At 50.4% G+C, this 20412-nt stretch overlaps 7 protein-coding genes across 7 annotated transcripts; 3 read left to right on the forward strand and 4 right to left on the reverse strand.

Moving 5' to 3' along the window:
* Nucleotides 1-545: 545 nt before the first annotated feature.
* On the reverse strand, nucleotides 546-1904 carry ugtB1-0 (UDP-glucosyltransferase B1; the record flags this gene model as incomplete). The annotated part of the gene is made up of 1 exon (XM_036636090.1): nucleotides 546-1904. The coding sequence occupies one exon, from the start codon at nucleotides 1902-1904 to the stop codon at nucleotides 546-548; it is 1359 nt and encodes a 452-aa protein (XP_036497441.1).
* A 770-nt stretch (nucleotides 1905-2674) lies between these two features.
* rhgA (Rhamnogalacturonase A) lies at nucleotides 2675-4468 on the reverse strand (the record flags this gene model as incomplete). The annotated part of the gene is made up of 7 exons (XM_036636091.1): nucleotides 2675-2760; nucleotides 2823-3128; nucleotides 3184-3397; nucleotides 3445-3579; nucleotides 3635-3842; nucleotides 3901-3979; nucleotides 4030-4468. The coding sequence occupies 7 exons, from the start codon at nucleotides 4466-4468 to the stop codon at nucleotides 2675-2677; spliced, it is 1467 nt and encodes a 488-aa protein (XP_036497653.1).
* A 952-nt stretch (nucleotides 4469-5420) lies between these two features.
* Nucleotides 5421-6899, forward strand: SGSH (N-sulfoglucosamine sulfohydrolase; the record flags this gene model as incomplete). Its single annotated transcript, XM_036636092.1, has 1 exon — nucleotides 5421-6899. One exon carries the CDS (start codon nucleotides 5421-5423, stop codon nucleotides 6897-6899), a length of 1479 nt encoding a protein of 492 aa, XP_036497452.1.
* Nucleotides 6900-7745: 846 nt separating this feature from the next.
* On the forward strand, nucleotides 7746-9547 carry CGCS363_v004244 (putative transporter; the record flags this gene model as incomplete). Its single annotated transcript, XM_036636093.1, has 2 exons — nucleotides 7746-8396; nucleotides 8459-9547. 2 exons carry the CDS (start codon nucleotides 7746-7748, stop codon nucleotides 9545-9547), a joined length of 1740 nt encoding a protein of 579 aa, XP_036497648.1.
* A 244-nt stretch (nucleotides 9548-9791) lies between these two features.
* Nucleotides 9792-10964, reverse strand: CGCS363_v004245 (uncharacterized protein; the record flags this gene model as incomplete). The annotated part of the gene is made up of 1 exon (XM_036636094.1): nucleotides 9792-10964. The coding sequence occupies one exon, from the start codon at nucleotides 10962-10964 to the stop codon at nucleotides 9792-9794; it is 1173 nt and encodes a 390-aa protein (XP_036497649.1).
* Nucleotides 10965-15477: 4513 nt separating this feature from the next.
* gld1 (D/L-glyceraldehyde reductase) lies at nucleotides 15478-16736 on the reverse strand (the record flags this gene model as incomplete). The annotated part of the gene is made up of 5 exons (XM_036636095.1): nucleotides 15478-16137; nucleotides 16193-16265; nucleotides 16317-16435; nucleotides 16492-16579; nucleotides 16690-16736. The coding sequence occupies 5 exons, from the start codon at nucleotides 16734-16736 to the stop codon at nucleotides 15478-15480; spliced, it is 987 nt and encodes a 328-aa protein (XP_036497650.1).
* Nucleotides 16737-19427: 2691 nt separating this feature from the next.
* Nucleotides 19428-19673, forward strand: CGCS363_v004247 (uncharacterized protein; the record flags this gene model as incomplete). Its single annotated transcript, XM_036636096.1, has 1 exon — nucleotides 19428-19673. The coding sequence occupies one exon, from the start codon at nucleotides 19428-19430 to the stop codon at nucleotides 19671-19673; it is 246 nt and encodes an 81-aa protein (XP_036497417.1).
* Between the last annotated feature and the right edge of the window lie 739 nt (nucleotides 19674-20412).

Below are 20412 nucleotides of genomic sequence, written 5' to 3' on the forward strand. Positions count from 1 at the left end.
CGACAGTCAATTGCCCCAGATCGGATCCCGAGCTCGGTGTCCCCGCCCGCGGTCTTAAACCCCGACCGGATGTATTTCCAGGCTAACTCAATAATGGCATTGGCGGCCTTTTGGGCCGCCCCGGATGTCACGGCAACAACCTTACGACAGATCCCCTTCTCCGACGCTCACGATGGGTATTTCATTCACTTAGGACCGTATGATATGGGAAACAGTGCATTTTGACAAGTTCAGTCGCATGGTTTCTTAGTCCATCTCAGTCGGGTCCACCAGAGTATGTGAGGGTGACGGTCAAATATCGTACGATAATTACCAGCAGGGCAACTTCTCAATCTGAATCCCTAGAGCTTAGCAGGATCGTGATCAAGAATGAGTTTGGCTCTCTCGTGTGCAGTAATAATAATCATTCTGATGACTTGAACATATTGATTGGAATTTAAGGCAATTGCCTCTCGGTAACTGAGTGTGTCAGCATTAGTAGAAGAACGGTCTAGATACGGTAGTTATGGGCTTTGAGTCTCTTCTCCTGCGTTATTCCCTTCAGTTCACTCAACTAAAGCCATTATCTCGTCTTCAACCTTCTTTAAGGGATCGAATGTTCCAGCCTCTATCCTCAACTCTTCCGCTCTCGTTTTATACGTGTCAGTGGCCAGGACTTCTGCCAGGGCCTTGCCAACAGCTTCGACTGTAACAGGAGAATTCTCCAGGAATACTCCTAGTCCAGACCACTCAATCCTCCTGCCGATGTCGGGTTTGTCGAACGTATTACCAGCTTGCACCATCGGAACGCCGTTGGAAACCGCATGTTGAAAACCTCCATACCCGCTGTTGGAAACAAAGACGTCCGCGTGCGCTAAGATTGCATCATAGGGAAAATAGTCGACGACTCGAGCATTGCGAGGTAAAACTTGATCCGGCAAGCTGCTAGTGTCGAGCTTAGCTCCGGCAACACAGAGACAAGCAACAACGAATACGTCATCGCTTTCAGAAAGAGCCTTTATCGTGGGAAGAATAAGTTCTCCATGGTCCAGAACCTCGGTTCCTTGGGCCACGAACACAATTCGTTTCCTGTCTGACTTTGACCTATGCAAGGAAGCACTATTCGAAATGATGTCGTCAAACCAAGCTGGATATGAGAGCGTGGCTGGCAGTGGCTTGATTGGCAGAGTTCCTGCGAACTTGATTCGGTTGGGCCAGTCGGTTGATTGAAATTCAAGACTCGGTGAACACATCTGTAGCGTGACGTCGTGACAAATAGTTGACGCATCCCAAAAAGGGTGTTCGACGGTCGTTGAGATGTTATCGTAGAGAGATTCAATGGGCTTAGAGCAGCCCATTATTCCCAGCACCCATTGTGCTCGCTCCTCCGCATCGGCGTTCCATGTCTTTCTCAAAATGTCGGTATTCCGTTTCTTTCCTGCCTCACTGTCGTCGAATGGCAGCCCAGTCCCCCACGGCGGTCGTTCAGCACTCGACCAAAATGTCGGCACCACGCCAACTCCTATTGTCTTGATCTTTTCGCCTTTGTTGAAGCCTTCCGGTAAGTCAGTCCCCAACTTCAGGCCCAATGTGCCAGAAAAGCAGGTGTCCGAAAGAACAATGATTCCGCAATCCGGTTGACGTCTGCGCATACCGGCAAGCGCGAATCGAACGGACTCAAGGCCACTGGGCAGTAGTGAAACAAAACCTCCATCAAGTGATGCGGCAAGACGGGCCGCAGAGTCCGATGCGTGCGCGATCTTTGGCCAACGATCTGGATCATCCAACGTGCCCCAGAGTCCGATGATAGGACTGAAGTGTCCGCCTGTTGCTTCGATAGTCAACTTCCATCTCTGAGTTCCCAAAATCGTCACGTCGAATCCATTAGTGATTAGGTGTTTGACAATTTGAAGTGCCGGCCGCATGTGGCCCTCCCTAGGAGGTACGGCGTAAAGGACGCAGGGTTTGGTCCTGGTAGCCACTTTCATGCTGAAGTTTGAGTTTTTCTGCGAGGAGTAGCCGAGATTTTGATTGTCAAAGAAAGAAACATTCGCCTGGAAGCAGGTCATAGATGTCGAGGTGTTCGGATGAGCCCGGAGACAAGCTTTTGTGTTCTTCGTCCCGCCATATCAGAGCCAGGGGACCCTGAGCTCGCTAAAATTGACACTAAGATAAGAGAGGCAGGAAAATGAGATAGATTTGGGACTGGCTACCCTCGCGAGTCAGGGAGGTGACTGTCTATCAGGCTCAAACATCATGAATATTAGCTGATTTTTGAAGCTTCAAAGGTCCACAAACAATGCTGATAACAGGCCTTTGCATCGCATGTTCATATTCCGAGGCTTTGATGCGATTCGATCAATGGTCAGTCTCTCAGTTCAATTGCGCGAAGCCCTTTGGGATGATGTCTTTCTTTTCAGGGGTCATCCCTGCCAAAACGATAGATCGCTGTTCAGACCAATCTACTGGAATCTGGAGTTCCGGGGTTGATTTGTGTTTGACTCGTGGATCGCGATAAAGAACAGTGGCCACCTATCTATGACGAGACACAAATACGGCGAAGATTATACGAATGAGGAAACACATGTATGCGGAGTAAATCGCCCCTTCAGCACAATTGTTTTTGTACCCTTGACTTGACGACTGCAAACTGAATTACCCCCAGAGGCGCCGATCAATACGCATGCTCCAGACCTTAGAATGATCCCCAATAATGCTTGTCATAATCTCCCTCGGGCTTCCAAAGAGGGGCCGGGGTGTACACGGGGATCGGTACATCAGCTACAAGGTGAAGGATATCAGCAAACATATCACGCACGAGCTGGATGAAAAGCTTCACTTACTCCCATATCCTGTGCTTGCCGCTGCCCACGTTGGCGACGGAGGAATTGCCCAACCAGTGGGCGTCGTCGAGATGGTGTGGGTGCTGGTGTACGCCGTTGGAGACTGTTTTGACGTGAGTGACTTTATGTCGTCTCCTACCCCGTACGAGTTGTCGCTGTTGCCAAAGATGTTGCTGATCTTGTTCAAAACATATGTGCCAGACTCCGTCCAGAGGCTGAACCCTTCGACAGTTACGTTTGTGGCATACGTTAAGTCGTTGGCGATCAAGTACAAGGGAGGGCGTTTGGCGCCATCAGCAACGGATCCTGAGAGCGGTGTTGTTAGAACTACTGGAGTAGTTGATTCATGCGGGAGACTCACCAGAAAAGTTCTTGAAAATTAAGTTGCTAAGCGCAACCGCTCCAGTGTCTGGCTCAAAAGTGTTTTGCCAGTACTGATTGATGTCGAGTCCGTACAAGGATGCCTTGGAACGGAAGTTCTCAAAGGTAATGTTCGTAACATAACCCGACCCTCCAGGATAAGTCTTGATGAAAGCAATGTTGTTGCCTTGGATGATGCTTATGTTGCGAGCATGCTACAGCCTGTTAGCTACAAGAAGCACGCAGACGATCAAGCGCTTACAATATTGGCGATAGATGCCGACACATTCAGACTACCGATTGAGATTCCAGATCCGGCTTGATTGAATACAAGATTTTCGACAAGGGCATGATTCGAAGGGCTTTTGACCGACACACATTCGTCTCTATTGGTGACCTGGAAGAAAGATGAGTGAGATCGAAGAACCTCAGTCATGGTTGAGCGGACAAACCTCAATATCGTGGATCCAGTAGTTCGTTCCCACAACATCCACCCCGTCGTAGGAACCAAGGTTCGCTCCTCGAATTGTCAAGTGATAGGCTTCAAGGTTGACAGCAAAATCGAAGACAATGTGGAATTTGGGACTGTCCACGAGGATAAGATCATGGACTGATGTGTTAATAGGGGAAATCAAGCGGACGAGTCGAGGACGGAACGTGCTGGAAGAGCGCTGTCAGCTTCGAACTCATGCATCGGGCAAGTTGGTAAATGGCGTACTTCCCCGAGTTCCTGTACAAGTACCCTTGACCCTGAATTGCACCTTTTCCGTTTGGCGAATAGAATTCAAAGTCGACGGCTGTTTCCGAAGTCAGCCTTACTTCAATGCGGTGTGACTAAGAGATGTACCGTTTATAATTGTGATTCCATTCTGCAAGAAAAGGCCGTCACCTTCGCCGTTGATTGTCGCGTTCAGCTGCTCAATCCCTGCGAACCCCTGTAGGATCAACTCACGATCAACAGTCCAATTGCCACCATAAGCGAGTGTGATCAATCCGTCGAGCTGGAAAGCCCAATTGGTACCATTGGACAGGATAGCTGTTCGTTTGATAAGATAATTGCCCTCTGGGACAATGAGACGGCTGCCAGCGTGAACGAGAACACAGCTCTTGTAGGCATTCTCAATTGCATCCGCCACATCTGTGGAGTTATCGCTGACACCTCCGTAGTTCAAGATGTTGCATTCCGTTGTTTTCTTACTCAGGGCTGTTGTGGGACCAACGGGGCCTGTGAGCTGAGCAGCGACTCCTGAAAGAGAGAGAACCGCGGCAAGAAGAGCAGACTTCATCGCGAGATACAAATTAGCAGCAAAAGATTGGCGTCTCGTCGAGGATCGAAACACAGTCGAAGCAAGATATACCCAGCTTTAAACACATTTCTCTTGCACGCAGAGGACAGAATGCCGTCACGCTGATCACGACATTGAGGGACCAAAATCAACGACCCATATCGGATAGCATTGCCGCATGCCCTGCTTCCGCAGGATTTTTCGGTCAGCAAGTATTCAGTAATGGCTGCCTGAAGTGGATTTGGATGTCGGCTATGCTCTTTGAGTAAGACGGGCGATGTATTTTCAAGATACTGGAGCGGTGCTAACACTCAAATGAACCTCTCCTACTTTTTCGACTCACCGTGAGCTGAGGTGCCCGCAGACATGCGCCATCATGATAAGTGATGAGTTGAAAAGCAAATGCAAGGTTGAACTCGAGTATTAAGCCGAGCTAGAATTGCGTGATGGCCAGATCCAACGCGATGGATCACTAGAAGATATCTAGTGCCTGCTCATACCCTGGCAAGCACGTTCCATGTCACTGGTTCTTTTGCACCCTTGAGATGATGCGATGCACTAGTTTCTCGACGTGTCTATCTCCACTGGCATATGTGAATAACTTCCTCTGGGGCGGAATAGCATGCAGAAGCTCCACGGTTCCGACTACCGAGCTTGGCCATGGGAAAGGTAACTTCGAACACTAGATGTAAGCATTTGCCAGAAGAGGTATAAGGAGGATTTGCGATGCAATAACACCGGAAGTTCGGCATCTTGCACACGGAAAATGATATTGCATCAATCAGAGTCAAGATTAGTGTCCCAGCTATCAATGGCGCAATGATTGTGTCTGTCGCGCGATGAATTCTATGGAGCCCTTGATTCAGCTTGTCTACAAAAGGCGAATCCCACTGAATGTTACGAGACTGCTATCACACCTCCCAAACCTACAGCAGGAATAACACACTCAGTGATGGCCCCCAGAAACGTGCTCCTGCTTGTGGCAGACGACTTGGGAAAGCAGCTTGGCTGCTACGGAAACCCCCACATCAAAACTCCAAACATCGACAAGCTTGCTGCTGAAGGTACACGGTTCGACAAAGCTTTTGCAAGCACTGCTTCTTGCTCCGGCTCAAGATCGACCCTCTACACAGGCCTCCACACTCACCAGAATGGCCAGTACGGACTCAACAGCGGCAAACACCATTTCATGACATTCGATCACATTGAGTCTGGACCGGCCTTGTTATCCAAGGCTGGCGTTCGTACCGGGATTATCGGGAAGATCCACGTCGGTCCAGACAATGTTTATCCCTGGGAATGGAGGGCCGAGAGCCTGACCAGGGATGTGTGGTGGTCTTCTCAACGCGCGGCCGAGTTCTTCAAGGTCTCCAAAGAGGATGGGCGGCCGTTTGTACTGACCGTTGGGTATCACGACCCCCATCGCGATCGCACCCGCGGCGGCTTTGGCAATGATGAGCCGGTCGACGAGCGGATAAACAGCGTGAAGTATCATGCCAACGACATGGTTGTCCCAGGCTTCCTCTCAGATACACCCGGTGTTCGACATGAGCTTGCAGGCTATGCTGAGGCCATTAGCCGTCTGGATCAGGGCATCGGCATGATCCTTCATGAGCTTGAAGCATCTGGTTTCGCCGATGACACTCTGGTCATTTTCATCAGCGACAATGGCCCTCCTTTCTTGAACTCCAAGACGACTCTTTACGATGCTGGGGTCTGCCTCCCTCTCATCATCAAGCAGCCTGGATCTTCACCGGCTGTGAATCCCAACCTGGTGTCTTATGTCGATGTTTTACCCACCATTTTGGATTGGATTCTTGATCAAAACTCGGAAGCACCCAAGGCGGGACTTGCGGGTCGATCGTTCCTAGACATCATTAGTGAAGGTCGGGAGCTTCCTGGATGGGACCACGTATTTGGTTCCCACACCTTTCATGAGTCGACGAATTACTGGCCCACGAGGTACATCCGAACGAGACGATACAAGTATCATCGCAATATTGCATGGAGACTTGACTTTCCTTTTGCCAATGATATCTACGGCTCACTCACATGGGAAGACATCCGCAATGCCGAAGAGAGTCCGAAGAAGGTTGGGCAAAGACTGCTGAAAGACTACTTCTTCCGTCCTGCGGAGGAATTGTACGATCTCACAGTGGATCCTAATGAGGTGAAGAATCTAGCCAAGGATCCTGATCATCAGCATGTACTCGATGAGCTGAGGACCAGGCTGGAAGATTGGCAGAGAAGAACGAACGACCCTTGGCTGTACCGCGACGGGATCTCGATCCTTCTGAACAAGCATCATATTGATGCCGGGCTCTCAGTTCCCGATAAGTGGGATCTTGACATTGAAAGTCCTGAGACAAATAAGAAAGGTATCAAATTGTATGATAACTTGCCTTTCGGGGTGTCTGGTGTCAGATCGTAGAAATGCGACGCGATTGCACGCTTTGAAACTAGGATAAAGAGCTTAGACAAGAAAGAAACGCCTCACAATATTTGCGATGAGAGTATTTACCGGGCGACGACTGCGTCAATTGTGCCTGATATTGTGCGTCGGTTCGCCCATGTGCCAGACCTACGATTACGCTCATCACGAAGATCCGGAGATGTCGGACCGTTGAAGGAGAATCACGCCCAGATTTGAAGAGGAAGGGGGTAGGCCCTCTTCACACTACCACAACCCCGTGAGAGTCATACGGCAGTCAACAAGGTGCGCCTCCAGGACGCAAACTGCGAAGAAGAAAAGTTAGAAGGGAAGAAAGACTGAAGAGGAAGGGACTAGACATATTTGGATCCCACATCCCCTCCACATCGCACGCCAAGACAAAAGGAGGGTGGTATCCCGTCTTTGCCAAGCACCATCCCACATGGGGAATTGTCCGTCGTTCTGTGAGAGGTGGACCCCTCGCTCCTCATCTGTCTCCATAATGTCGTGATGGCCTCTCGGCTGACGAACGCCGAGAACCAACCAAAAGCTTATCTTCGATTTCAACCTTTTCCGGGATCATTGAAGACTTTGACAGGAGGTGTCTCTGGAAATAAGGAACGGGTGAAAAACAGCAGCACGTCGAACTCAATGGCGATGATGTGCGCGTTTGACTCGGTGTTTTGTCGACCGATTCCAAGTATTAGAGCCGAATGTTTCATATATAGGTGATTTCACAACCAATAGTTTAGTCGAATGCAAAGGCCTATTCGAACCATGGTTGCATCCTTCAAGTGATCGCTCATCATCGTTCACTTTCAACGCGCACTCACCGAAGTGCCGAACATGAGTGCCAATGCGCCCCCCGTCGTCGAGGTTGCTGATGGAACAAGGACCACTCGCAGCAACGACATCGACACCAAGACGCCCTCATTCGAGGTCGACTCCCCGAAGGAAGACATCAGCGATCTCGCTGAGCCACAGGACACCACCAAATCAGTTGGCTTCTGGGAAGCACTCACCCGTCGCAACACCCCCAGAGACCTTGACTCCATTGCGACAGAGCGTAGTGTTTTCGATGATCCCAACTTGGCACCTTTTTATCAACCTCCAGCTGAGTACGAAAACGTCCATCGCTTCGATCCTCAGGAACGATGGACCTACCGCGAAGAGCAGCGTGTGCGTCGCAAGACCGACTTTAGGATTTTCGCCTGGATCCTCGTCATGTTCTTCGGTTTGAACATTGACAGAGGCAACCTGGGCAACGCTGCGGCAGACAACCTTCTCAAGGATCTCAACATCAACACAAATGATTACAACAATGCTCAAAACATGTATCGCATCGGCTTTCTCATAGCTGAAATCCCATCACAGATGATTGGCAAGCGTCTTGGTCCTGATCGATGGATCCCTGTCCAAATCATCCTGTGGAGTTTCGCTTCGGGTGGACAGTTCTTTATGCACAACAGGGCCGGCTTTTTTGCCTGTCGGTTTCTTGTAAGTTTTGGCATACAACAGGATGGAAGCGTTTCTGAGCTAATCACTGCGTGAACTTTAAGATTGGGCTCTTCATGGGTGGCTTCATTCCGGACAGTATTCTGTACTTGTCTTACTTCTATAAGAAGACCGAGATGCCAATCCGTCTCGCCCTGTTTTGGTTCGTCGACTCTATCTCAGGCGTTATCGCATCATTTATGGCATATGGCATTCTACATATGCGCGGAGTGGCCGGCAAGGGAGGCTGGAGATGGCTCTTCCTGATCGAGGCCTTGGTCAGTTTCGTTATCGGCGCTCTCAGCTTCCTGTTTCTCGTCCCAGGTCCAACGCAGACGAAGACATGGTGGAACCCCAAAGGCTACTTCACGGAGCGCGAGGAGAAGATCATTGTTAATCGCGTTCTTCGGGACGATCCGTCGAAGAGCGACATGCACAACCGCGAATCTCTGACCCTCGGCATGCTCTGGAAAAGTCTCAAAGACTACGACCTCTGGCCCATCTATCTCATTGGAATTCTTTTCGAAATTCCAACAGCGCCGCCGAAGACATACCTTACATTATCTCTAAAGGCCTTGGGTTTCAGCACTTTCAACGTAACGCTCCTCGCCATCCCTGTTACGATCTTTGCAGCAGTCAATATGCTATGGGTCACATTCCTCACCGAGAGGTTCCATCAAATCGCCATAATTGGCCTTCTGTCACAAGTCTGGGTGTTGCCTCTGCTCATCGTTGAGTACACCTCGATCGAAAGCCTGACACCGTGGGCGCAGTATGCTGTGACATTCATGATCCTCGGTCAGCCATCAACGCATGCCGCTCACGTCGGCTGGTGCTCCCGACTTTCGAACTCTGTGCGAACTAGAGCAATCAGCGCCGCGTTGTACAACATAACGATCCAATTGTCCGGTATCGCGTCTTCCAACATCTATCGCGAAGATGACAAGCCTCACTATCACCGTGGAAACAAGAACCTCATCGCCATCACCGTCGCTACAATCTTTGCTTACGCTTTTGCCAAGGTGTATTATACGCTTCGGAACAAGTCTAAGCGGGATCAATGGAACGCCATGTCTGATCAGGAACAAGCAGCATACCTAAACAGTACCACAGATGAGGGCAATAAGCGGCTGGACTTCTTCTTTGACAGTTAATTGCGGGCCTTATCATCTGAATGTTGGCTTTCTCTGGACGTCTGTATTGGTTCGACTCAATGGCACAAATCCCTCACACGAGACAGAAGGTGGCAATTGAAGTCACACGACCTCGTCTTTCGAGCTTTTTGCTTTTCCTAAGTACCTACTGCCAACTCTTAGTAGACGTCATCATTGAATACCCATGAAATTGCTAGCTACCGTGCCTTAAGTACATGCTTCTTCCCCAATTTCTACATTTCTATCAGTGAAACGTCATGGTCTCCGCAACGTATTGCTTTCCTTCTCCGGAATTGTTATTCTGGGTTCCGTTGCCAGTGTTGTTGAACTGCCGGGCGACTCCCCCACTTGAAGACGAAGAATACAAGGCCTGCGGTTTATCTTCCTGGATATAACGATCCAGCAAAGCTTTTGTCACAGAAGCTGCAGCAATTGCAGCATACGGTTGCCATTTCTTGTTCTTATGGCTATCCGCATAGTCACAGATACCTTTCACGATAATGCATGGGATCTGGTCCCACATACCAGCACCCTCCATCTCAAAAGCGATGATGCCATGCTCTTGAGCCAGTTTATCGCGGTGGTCGCCAGACTTCATGACCGTGTCACCAGATGCCACATTTCCGATGAAGATTTGCGGAGACTGGGTCTCACTGTCGGCAAGACGATGCCTAGGCACAAGATGCCCCTGATCGCACCCAAGCTCCCGGCAGGATGTGCGAGCAGCCGCGTCACATCCGGCGCTATTGCTGCACCCACATCCCGTCCGCTCCCAATTCTGATGAAGATGAAGACATGTCGACTCGAACAGAGTGTCTTCAGATGGTGGTGGACGTCCGTAGCGGGTTCGACGACGTTCTTTAACCGCCTTTCGTTGGACTTTCTCTAGAACGTCTGCGCACCCACGCTCGAGCCGGCCACGTCCGAAGTCAGACTCATATATAGCGAGCAAAGAGCGAATGTCCAGATTTGATCGCCCTAAGTTGTCGTGAATGGTATCCTTGCGAGAGAACTTATCGGGGTATTGGCGGCCTAAGTCAAACTGAATGACGCTTTTGCTGATGACGACATCTCCGAGTATCATCTCATCGACCTCGTCGCCTGATCCAGGCACGCCTCCGCAGACACCGGCGAGGATAGCAAGCTTCAGACCAGTATAGCTTGATCGAAGAGCTGCTGCTGCGCCTGATGAACTTGCTTTGCCCATGTTTGGGAGTAATGCGAGAACAACATTATGTCGACCCATACGCCCAGTTGTGTAACTGTTAGGATCATTTGGCGCTCTCCCAAATTTGTCGCCATCTTCGTCCCAGAACTCGTCAAAAGCCAACGTGGCCGCATCATATTCGAGGGATAAAGCGCAGACCACAGCAATCTCGAAGTCCCCCCGATGCTGGGGTTGACGATGATCCGCCATCTAGAAGATAACTCGAGGCGAAGTGTCCGCGAAGCTAATGCTGTGCTATTTCGGGTCCAAATGTTGTATGCTTTTGCGATTGTCATGGAAGGATCCAGAGTAAACCATGGGGCGGAGGGTCTTACGCCGGGCCAACCTTTGGCAAAGACCCCTCAACATAGTCAGTTGCCTTCCCACTATGCTTGCATGCGTCAGAGGAGCGAATTCACCCGATACCCACATTACCCAGTGAAAGTGTGGAGATACCGAACCATGTGCTGAGATATGTATGTGAGAAGCAACGAATCATGCTCGATGTTGCAGGCATAAGGTGCATGCCCATGCTGACCACCATCGTTGCCTACCAATTGGGGCAAGCAATCAATACAGCGAGAATTTCAGGGCGGCAAAACCAGGCTTGGCGGGTCAACCGGCCAAAAAGGGAGGGAAACAATGTATGCAGACTGGGGCGGAGCAGCAGGCTCTGGTTCGCCTGGCCGCCTTGCGACAAAGGCTTAGAAATATGCTGACAAACTAATCGAGATTTCTTCCCCTGTGCATCTGCTGATAATTTCATGCTTTCTTCAAGGGAAATACTCAGCTAGCCATCATGCCTTCCAGTATGGCCCATGTGAACGGAACACGGACACAAGACGTCCATCAGAATGTTGGACCAGGAGTCCAGAACAACAACTGCGGTCCTGGCACCCAGTACATAGCCGAGAACATCAATTGGATAGGTGAGATCATCGCACAGGTCAGAGAATCATCACTAACCAGTCCAAATTTCCAGACTCTCATGACAGAGACAGTCGGTTCTTAACAGACTTGTTCAAAACCGATCCAGGAGACGACAAAAAGACCATCGAAAGCCTGAAAGGGAAGGGGGACTTGATCCCAGGTCTGTGTCACTGGATAGTCGACCACCAGTCATTCCGCGACTGGCGAACAGGGCCGCAAAGACGGTTGCTTTGGATAACCGGCGAACCCGGCAAAGGCAAGACCATGCTCATGTGCCACACCATCAACTGTCTCCAAGATCCAGACCACAAGCTCCTCTACTACTTCTGCCAGGCTACAAGGAAAACAACTGCTACCGACGTGGTTCGCGGGTTTTTGTGGCTACTTCTCAAAAATGACCGCTCACTCATAAATCCTCTCCGTCGTAATTACGAGCAAAAAGGAGAAATGCTCTTCCAGGATTCCAATAGCTGGGGTGTCCTCTGCGCAATGCTCACCAGCATTCTGTCTGACCATCCCCGTAGAAAGTTCACCATAGTAGTTGACGCTCTGGATGAGTGTGAAACCGGCCTCGATGACCTACTTCACCTTCTTATTACGCTTTCCAAGCGAGCCAGGACCATTGTCTCCAGCCGGGACCTGCCTAAGATAACGAACGGACTTAGCGTTGCGAAAGACAAACTTCGCATCGTTCTGAAGAACAACAAGGAAAAAATCAACGAGTACATACGATATAAAGTGAACGAACTTGCGAAGCGGAAAGGATACGATCAGAAGACACAAAACGATGTTTCCGACTACCTGAAGCGCAAGGCGAATGGCACGTTTCTCTGGGTATCTTTGGTCTGCGAACAACTTGCAGAGCACGAGTTGCTGGCAACTGACGCCTATAGCGTTCTGAGTTCCTATCCCAAGGGCCTGGATGAGGTGTACCAACGAATCCTAAACCAGATCTCGGGAATGATGTCAGAGCGAAAACACATTTGCTTCAAGATACTATCTCTCTTCAGCATCTGTTACTCTCCGATAAGTTCAAAAGGCCTGGCTTCCATCCTTAAAATTGAACCACCGTGTTCTTTGGAGCTGATCACGAAGGAGTGCCGAGGTCTACTCGTTTGCCAGAATAGTGCCGTTTATCTGGTGCACCAGTCGGCCAAGGAATTCTGGCTCAGGAAATGCACAAGGAATAGTGTGTTTGGGGACGTTGAGTCTCAGCACACCTGGCTTCTATCAAGGCTGATTCACGCTATGTCAATCGAACTTCGAAGAAACGACTATAACATGGCCATTCCTTCTCGGCCTAGTCCTCCGATGTCTCTTCTTCAATATGCATGCGTCTATTGGATCGACCATTTTATCAAGAGCGATATCGCACGCCAGAAACAGCAAAATGAGATCCACGGCTTTTTGAGAAAGCATTTTCTTCACTGGGTTGAGGCCCTTTCTCGCCTTAAGTTCTTGTCCAAAGGCATAGATGGCCTTCTCAAACTTTTAAAAGCATACAAGGTGAGTACGGAATGTTATCGAAAGCATGGTGTATGGTAACAAGGAGCAGAATTACGATATGAGATCCGAGGCTACGGAGTTCATCAATTTTGTATGGGATGCATTGCGTTTTTTGCGTCGCTTTCGCGTGGGCATCGAGAAGTCACCAATGGAGGCGTATCGCTCCGCACTCTTATTCAGTCCGGAGCAGAGCATCGTAAGGACGACATTCGCGAATGAGGAGCTTCCTCCTTTTCAATTGACAGCGATGATTCAAACCGACTGGGGCTCAAGTCTACAGTCGCTTGAAGCGCAAAGTGCATGCTCGCCAGTAGTCTTCTCGCCGGATGGATCAACGATTGTTTCGGCTTTTGCTAACCAATACATTGCTCTTTGGAGGACAGACACTGGGTCATATATAAGATCTCTCAGGGGTCACTCGACGCCCATCCACTCTTTAACGTATTCGAAGGATGGGACTACCGTTGTCTCGGGGTCAGCAAGCGGATCTATCACACTATGGGATACAGCCAAGGGACACTTCAAAAACATCGTTTTCACTGGCCACAAGGATGCAGTTGTTGTTATTGCTTTGGATGACCGAGGTCAGGTCTTAGTGTCAGGTTCTATGGATCGAACGATCAGAATCTGGGATACGGTGACTGGTTACTGCCGTCAAGCAGTAGAAGACGTTGAAGGGGGCAGACTTGCAGTATCAGGTGATGGGCAGTTCTTTGCATTTCCATCGAGCGCTGGGGATATACAGCTTTGGGATGCAAAGACGGCCAAGCGACATGAGACATTGCAAGGTCATCCCGACGAAGTGCAAGTTATAGCGCTCTCACGAAACGGCAGAAAGGTCGCCAGTGCTTCCAGTGAATACTTGCTGGTCTGGGACCTGGATGATGGTTCTACCGGAATTCGTCGCAGAGTCGACAAGAGAATCACTGCCATGGTCTTCTCTGCTGACGACTCGCGACTGGCAACAAACTGGGGCACGAATGGTATCAAATTGTGGAGCCCAAAGTGCCATGCGGTCAAAACACTTCAAGGGTTTGGCGGACCGTTCAACTGTTTACATTTCGCACCGGACGGCGCAACTCTCGCATCATCGGCAAAAGACGGAACAGTCAAGTTGTGGAACTTGGCCAATAATGATGAGTACGAAAATAGGCGTGCAGCTGTTTCTACGACAAGCCTAGACAATACCAGCGAGTCCCCAAGACTGAGGTCTCGCTCAGACTCACCCACAAGCCGCGCATACTTGTGGCGTCAAAAGCTACCTTCCTTCTTTTGGCGGTTTGAAAGCAGTCAGTAGACATGATCCTCCATTTTCAGTGTTTCAAGTCGCTAAAGTAACATGGTTAGGTCTAGACCGACGAATCCGCTATGTACACATTCGTGACCATCATTTCAAGCAAATCGCCGCTTTGGCACTTTCTCCGGATGGGAAAGAAGTTTTGGTTGTTGACGGTAACGTTGTCACAGTCTGGGACTATCAGACTGGGTGGTTGAGGGAAGAAATTGTGTCAAGTCTAAATTGCACCCCAGGTGCGGTTGTCTCGGCGACTTTCTTTAAGGACAGCCTATATGTTGCTGAATTCAGCACCTCGGATAGGAAGATCAGATTATGGGACTTAGCTTCAGACCGTTGCCTAGAGTGGGCAGACGATGGCATCATCGTTACAAGATTAGCGTTCTCACGGAGTGGGTCCATGCTCGCAGCATATGGAAGGGTCAACCTGAGGCTTTGGGATACGGCAACAGGCGACTTGCAAGCCTCATTTACGACTCACCTTGAACCCCTAGATCCGGGCCGCATCAGGTTTTCCGAAAACGAGACCCACATACATTTTGATAGCAATTCCTTCAATTTGTCCTCTCCAGGACCGATTGTGCCAAAGAGCTTGCTAGGTGTTGGATGGATTGAGCCACATGAATACAGGGTCAGGAGAGATCTCTCTTGGATCTGCAAGGGCAACACAGACGTGCTGTGGCTGCCGCCAGGGTACCGGCCATCTGTATGGGACATTGTGGGATCGGATGTGGTTATGGGTTGTGGGTCTCGCGTTGTTCTTGTTCGGCTAACTAAGAAAGATTTCTAATTTACTGTCCTCTTAACCCCATTTCTATGGCGACTGCTGGCGAGCAAGTGAGCGCCGAGCACTGCACCTGGAGAACATCACAACACAAAGATAGTTTAAAGACTATTGTCGTGGCTTGTATATCTTTCTTTTTTCATTATTCATAGAGTCGTCTATTCAAGGCCGTCTAAGCCCTCTCTAATCTCCGACATGGTATCACGTTTCTAAAGCTTGCGAACGACGCGGTTGGCAGCCTCCTTCTCCTCCTTCTCGTCCCAGATGTTAATGTTCCAGCGGGGCTTGTAGGTGAAGGGGATGTTGTAGCGGCGGGGCTCCTTGCCGATCTCGTTGATGGCGGCGACGTCCTCGTCGGAGATCTTGACCTCCTGGAAGTTGGAGTGGATGCGGCTGGGGGTGACGGACTTGGGGATGACGGAGTGGCCGCCGACCTGGGACCAGGCGAGGACGACCTGGGCAGGGGTGGCGTTGATCTTCTCGGCGATCTTCTTGACGACGTCGTGCTCAATGAGCAGGGGCAGGCCGAAGCCGTTGTTGCCGAAGGCGGAGTAGGCGGTGATGTGGATGCCCTTCTCCTTGGCGTACTTGATGAGGGTGTCGTTCTGCTGGAGGAGGGGGTGGCGCTCGACCTGGTTGACGGCGGGGACGACGCCGGTGGCGTCGATGATGGTCTGGAGGTCGTCGATGGTGAAGTTGGAGACACCGATGGCCTTGACCTTGGATTTGGGCAGGGCGATCAGGGCCTTCCAGGTGTCGACGAGGGAGACGCCCTGGTCGAGGTCGACCTCGGAGTCATTGCCGGCGGCCTTGGGGAAGAGCTCGCCGCCGTTCTTCTTGAAGGCAACGGGCCAGTGGATGAGGTAGAGCTAGAAGGGTCGGTGAGTGAGTATTCCAGTAGATGGAAGGATTGGGTATGCTCACGTCAAGGTAGTCGAGGCCGAGCTCCTGGAGGGTCTCGTCAAGAGCAGCCTCAACGTTCTCGGGGCGGTGGTTGCTGTGATGCTGTCAGTAAACATGTCTCATTTCACGTACCAAGGTAACTCACTTGTTCCACAGCTTAGAGGTGATGAAGATGTCCTCACGCTTGAGGCCGGGGATGTCAGCAAGAGCCTTCTTCAGACCCTCACCAACCTCGGGCTGGTTCTGGTAGATCTTGGCCAAGTCCTGCCGTTGCTGTCAGCTCCTGCCCCATGTCTCTTTCAACGTTTGCCGATGCTTACAAGGTGACGGTAGCCGGCCTTGAGGGCCTCGTAGACACCGACAGAGACTTCACCGGGCTTGGACTGCCAGGTGCCGTATCCCAGAGTACTGAAATGAGGGGTCAAAAGTCAGTGAAGCTCAAAACGTGAAGCGGGGTACAGTGATCGGCAGGGGCCTGAACCAAAAGAGTTCAGATCACTGTAAACAAGCAAACGTACGGGATCTCGGCGCCGGAGTTAAGCTTAGCCTTGTTACCGAAAGACATGATGACTTGAGTTTGAATAAGAGGTTGTGAGATGGGATGAAGAGTGTCGTGAGAGATCACAGAGATCGTGAACGGAGAGAAGGAACAAGTAGGTGGCCTTTTAAGCAAGTGAGGGGTTTCGGGGCCCATTGCATCATTGTTTGTCAGGATGAGCTGCGAACCCTGATGGGTGGGCGGCCGTGACGCCCACCGTCGGACCCGCTTTGCCCGCTTTGATGGCTCCGAGCCCACGACTCTGAGAGTGCCAACAGAGCTTCCAGTCGCTTCGGCGGGGCACCGTTGACTAGTCGCGCCTGGGGACCCCACACTTCGGGGCGGGAGCCGATGCCGGAGGCGGGTATGGAGGGGGAGGGGCTTCGGGGCTTTAGGTATGATGGAGGAGGGGAACATGTGGTTCTTGCGGATGGCGGTCGCCGTGGCTAATGGCTGATGCGAGTTCCCGGCTGTACACGGAAACGGGAGCGGGAGCGGATGCAGCCAGATGCGCCTCCGGCTCTACTATGCGTTGCTTTGCATGCAGCAGGTTGACACCGCCGATGGAGAGCATGCAGTAGTAATCATTTTGAATATTCCCCAACGTAATAGAGATTCACCAAAGTCCTTCTGTCTGGGTCGATGGCACCTCGCTTCCAGGCCCGGGTCCCTGGGACGGGAAGGAATTGCGTCTTAGCCCTCATGCATGTCGTCTTGGACGGCCCGCATCTTGGCGCCATGATGTGCGGCTTTGAAAGATATTGCGGGAATGACGAACAGTATTGCGCACAAGAAACTGCCGACTCATGCGATCTCGGGGCCACAAGATGGTGCAAAGAGCCCCGCAGCCGGTCGCAAAGAAGCGCACAAATGAGAGATGATATTGAGGGGTGGTAGTAGATAAGGCTAGCTGTCGATGATATCACCTCAAATGCTGGTGGCTGAGCTAGGTGATACCACTGTACCTAACGGCGATGTCTCGTATGCTGTGCAACAACGGCGTCCAGCGTCTGCTTGACAGGAGGACGGAGAAATGCTGGCATGAACCAAGCCATTAACGGGCATCCAGCTGCCACAGGGGGGGAAAAAGATGATGATTTGATACGATGAGTAATTCATTGAGACGATTGCGTCGCGTCGTTATTTCAAGCATTTCGAATCTGATAGTTGGTCATTGACTTCAATGACGAAGACACATCCTCCTGTCTTGCTGAACCAATCCCATTCGTGCGACCGCGCTGTCTTCCATTCACTCACCCTCCAAGCATCCATCTCATGCATCGACGTTGAAAGAAGAGTCTCACCTAGAAGCCAAGTCCAAATCTGACAATATCTGCATCCAGTCAGCATATTCATCCAATCCGAAGCATAGATGACCTCGCTTACCGGCCGCTGGCGACGGAACACGGCACCGATCCTCAGGGGGCAGCAGTGTGTTTACTACCTAGACCCCACTGTTGATGACTATCCTATTGAACACTACATGACGCCAAAAGATACGTCTCTCAGATGCCCCAATTCTACCCTAGTATTAAAGAAGATGAATATTTTGTTTGGACAAAAAAAGAATTTAGCGTCACTGTGTATGTGTTCAATGTCTCTACCCCGCGCGGGGGGTTTCTGGTGCTTGTATTCAATGGGATGAAATCAGAGCGTCGGGGGTCCCGAGGTATCCTCGCGCGCTTCTCTAAAAAGCTAAAATGCACTTGAATTCGAGCACCCTTGTCTACTTCTTCCCTTCCTACTTTTATCTATATTTTCGCATAGCAGATTACTGCTTGTAAGTTACGCTGGACTATCTAGTTCGCTCTTGGACTGACCCTTGCAAACAAGGGGGTGCGGGTTCTCCTTTTTCCAAGTCTCCACGGTGTATATGTCCTACTCGCTCCATGCGCATTTGATATTCTTCACAATCTAGGTGTATCTCTCCATCGCATCACAATAGCTGTCATCGTTATCTTGGTAGTTCCTCGGCGACGTTGGTCGCAGCTCTGAGATCGTGTTCTGTTCCAGAGCCCCCAGGACATATGATCCTTTTGAGGAACAGCAACCACTAATCGCTCGATTCTGGATGGACAAGCCGTAAGTTCATCGCAGCCACCGTAAGTGAACAGCTAGTCTTTCTGAAGTCTCTATGATACTCACTGACAGTTGCGGAATATCGTTGGCATGAATCTACTGATGACTCGTTAGTAAGAGTGGGCGCTGTATTTTTTTAATTATCCCATCGGCTGCCACATAGCACTTAACAAACCTGCTATACCACTAATAATCGCAACCGGATTGAATAGGCGATTCGATTGGTCTAAGAAAATGAAAATTCAGGGCGTAGCCGATGGGATAATGGACAAAAAGGGCACTGATACGCGTTTCCCTGATTAGCTGAACTCTTTTGGACATCAATCGTCAACAGAAAACAACAAGGCATCTCTCTGAGAGCACACAGTATTTCGACCCTTACTCGCGATACTCCAAGAAAGCGAAAAAAGGAGCGATTTTTGTCAGACAGCAACGGCCAAGCCGAAGAGCTACTTCCCAAGGAGCCAAGAGCAAACACCTTCACGCCGTGCGATTTGCCAGGCAATAAAAAGTATATAAAGAGGCAAATCGTTGCTCCTAAGTCAGCTTTGGATATGCAACATATTTTCCCTCGGCCTTCTCAGTTTACTCAAAATGAAGATCACATCCCTCGTTTCCTTCCTCGCCGTCACCGTCGCTATGGCGCAAGCGTGCGACTACTGCCAATGCCAGAAATCCGATGGCAGCCACTGCTGTGTAGCGCACGCTAACGGCAAGACATGCGACGAGGTCTGTAAGACTGCTGTCTACAGCCTTAGCGCCAATGGAGACAGGCTATCCTGCAATGCTAATGGTGCTTCGAACTGCATTTCACCGGCCTCGTACTCGGGACGGGACCGATGCATTGTGTGTATTTTCCAGTTCTCTGTTGTAGTAGGAAGCTAACGATGTTATAGTAAATCGCACCAGAGTTCAATATGAACAGGCACTCAAGACTTATCATCGCTGCCCTGCTATAGGATGGGCTCTGCAGCCGGATGTCAGCACAAGTCGGAACGTGACAGGAGATTGGGTGGCGAGGGGCGTGGCTGCTTGGGTCGTTTGGACATTTCAAAAAGTTACATCAGATGGCGACTGCATAGACAATCATTTGAGCCCTGCTGTTCAGTTTACCACTGAAAAAGGTCCAACATTATCCCCATAGAGTATCAGTTTGTGACTCGATTCATGACGAAATTCATTCGATTAAGTGCTAAAGGCTACGCCTGCGGCCTCTCTTGCAAGGCCCAGGATAACTTCCAACGTAGATTTACGGTTCTTGACCTTCTTCCAGCATAGTACCTGTTTAGTGGAATCGATGCTGATGGACCACCTTCATGCGTGATGGCTGGTGTCATCTAAACTCAACCGTCGCTCTCGGCGAACTCAGCGCGAGGCCAATGTCCATATCGTGACCTATGTTATCCATCCTTGGCTTTCGCAAAGCTCTCTGCTATCAAGAGGTACGTCAAGGTATGGGCATTTTCCTGCATGGATGGAGCAACTTCTTCCCTCCCGACCTGACGACCGAAAGTGGCTCTCAATTATAGTTATAGGCGTACGATAAGCGGTGGCTATGCATACCGCCCTTGACGTTGGCTGACGGGATGGCATTCCATCAAAGCCACTTCACGGCAAGCATTAT

Source organism: Colletotrichum siamense (assembly GCF_013390195.1).
Source record: "Colletotrichum siamense strain Cg363 chromosome Unknown KSG_Cg363_contig03, whole genome shotgun sequence".
NCBI lineage: Eukaryota > Fungi > Ascomycota > Sordariomycetes > Glomerellales > Glomerellaceae > Colletotrichum > Colletotrichum siamense.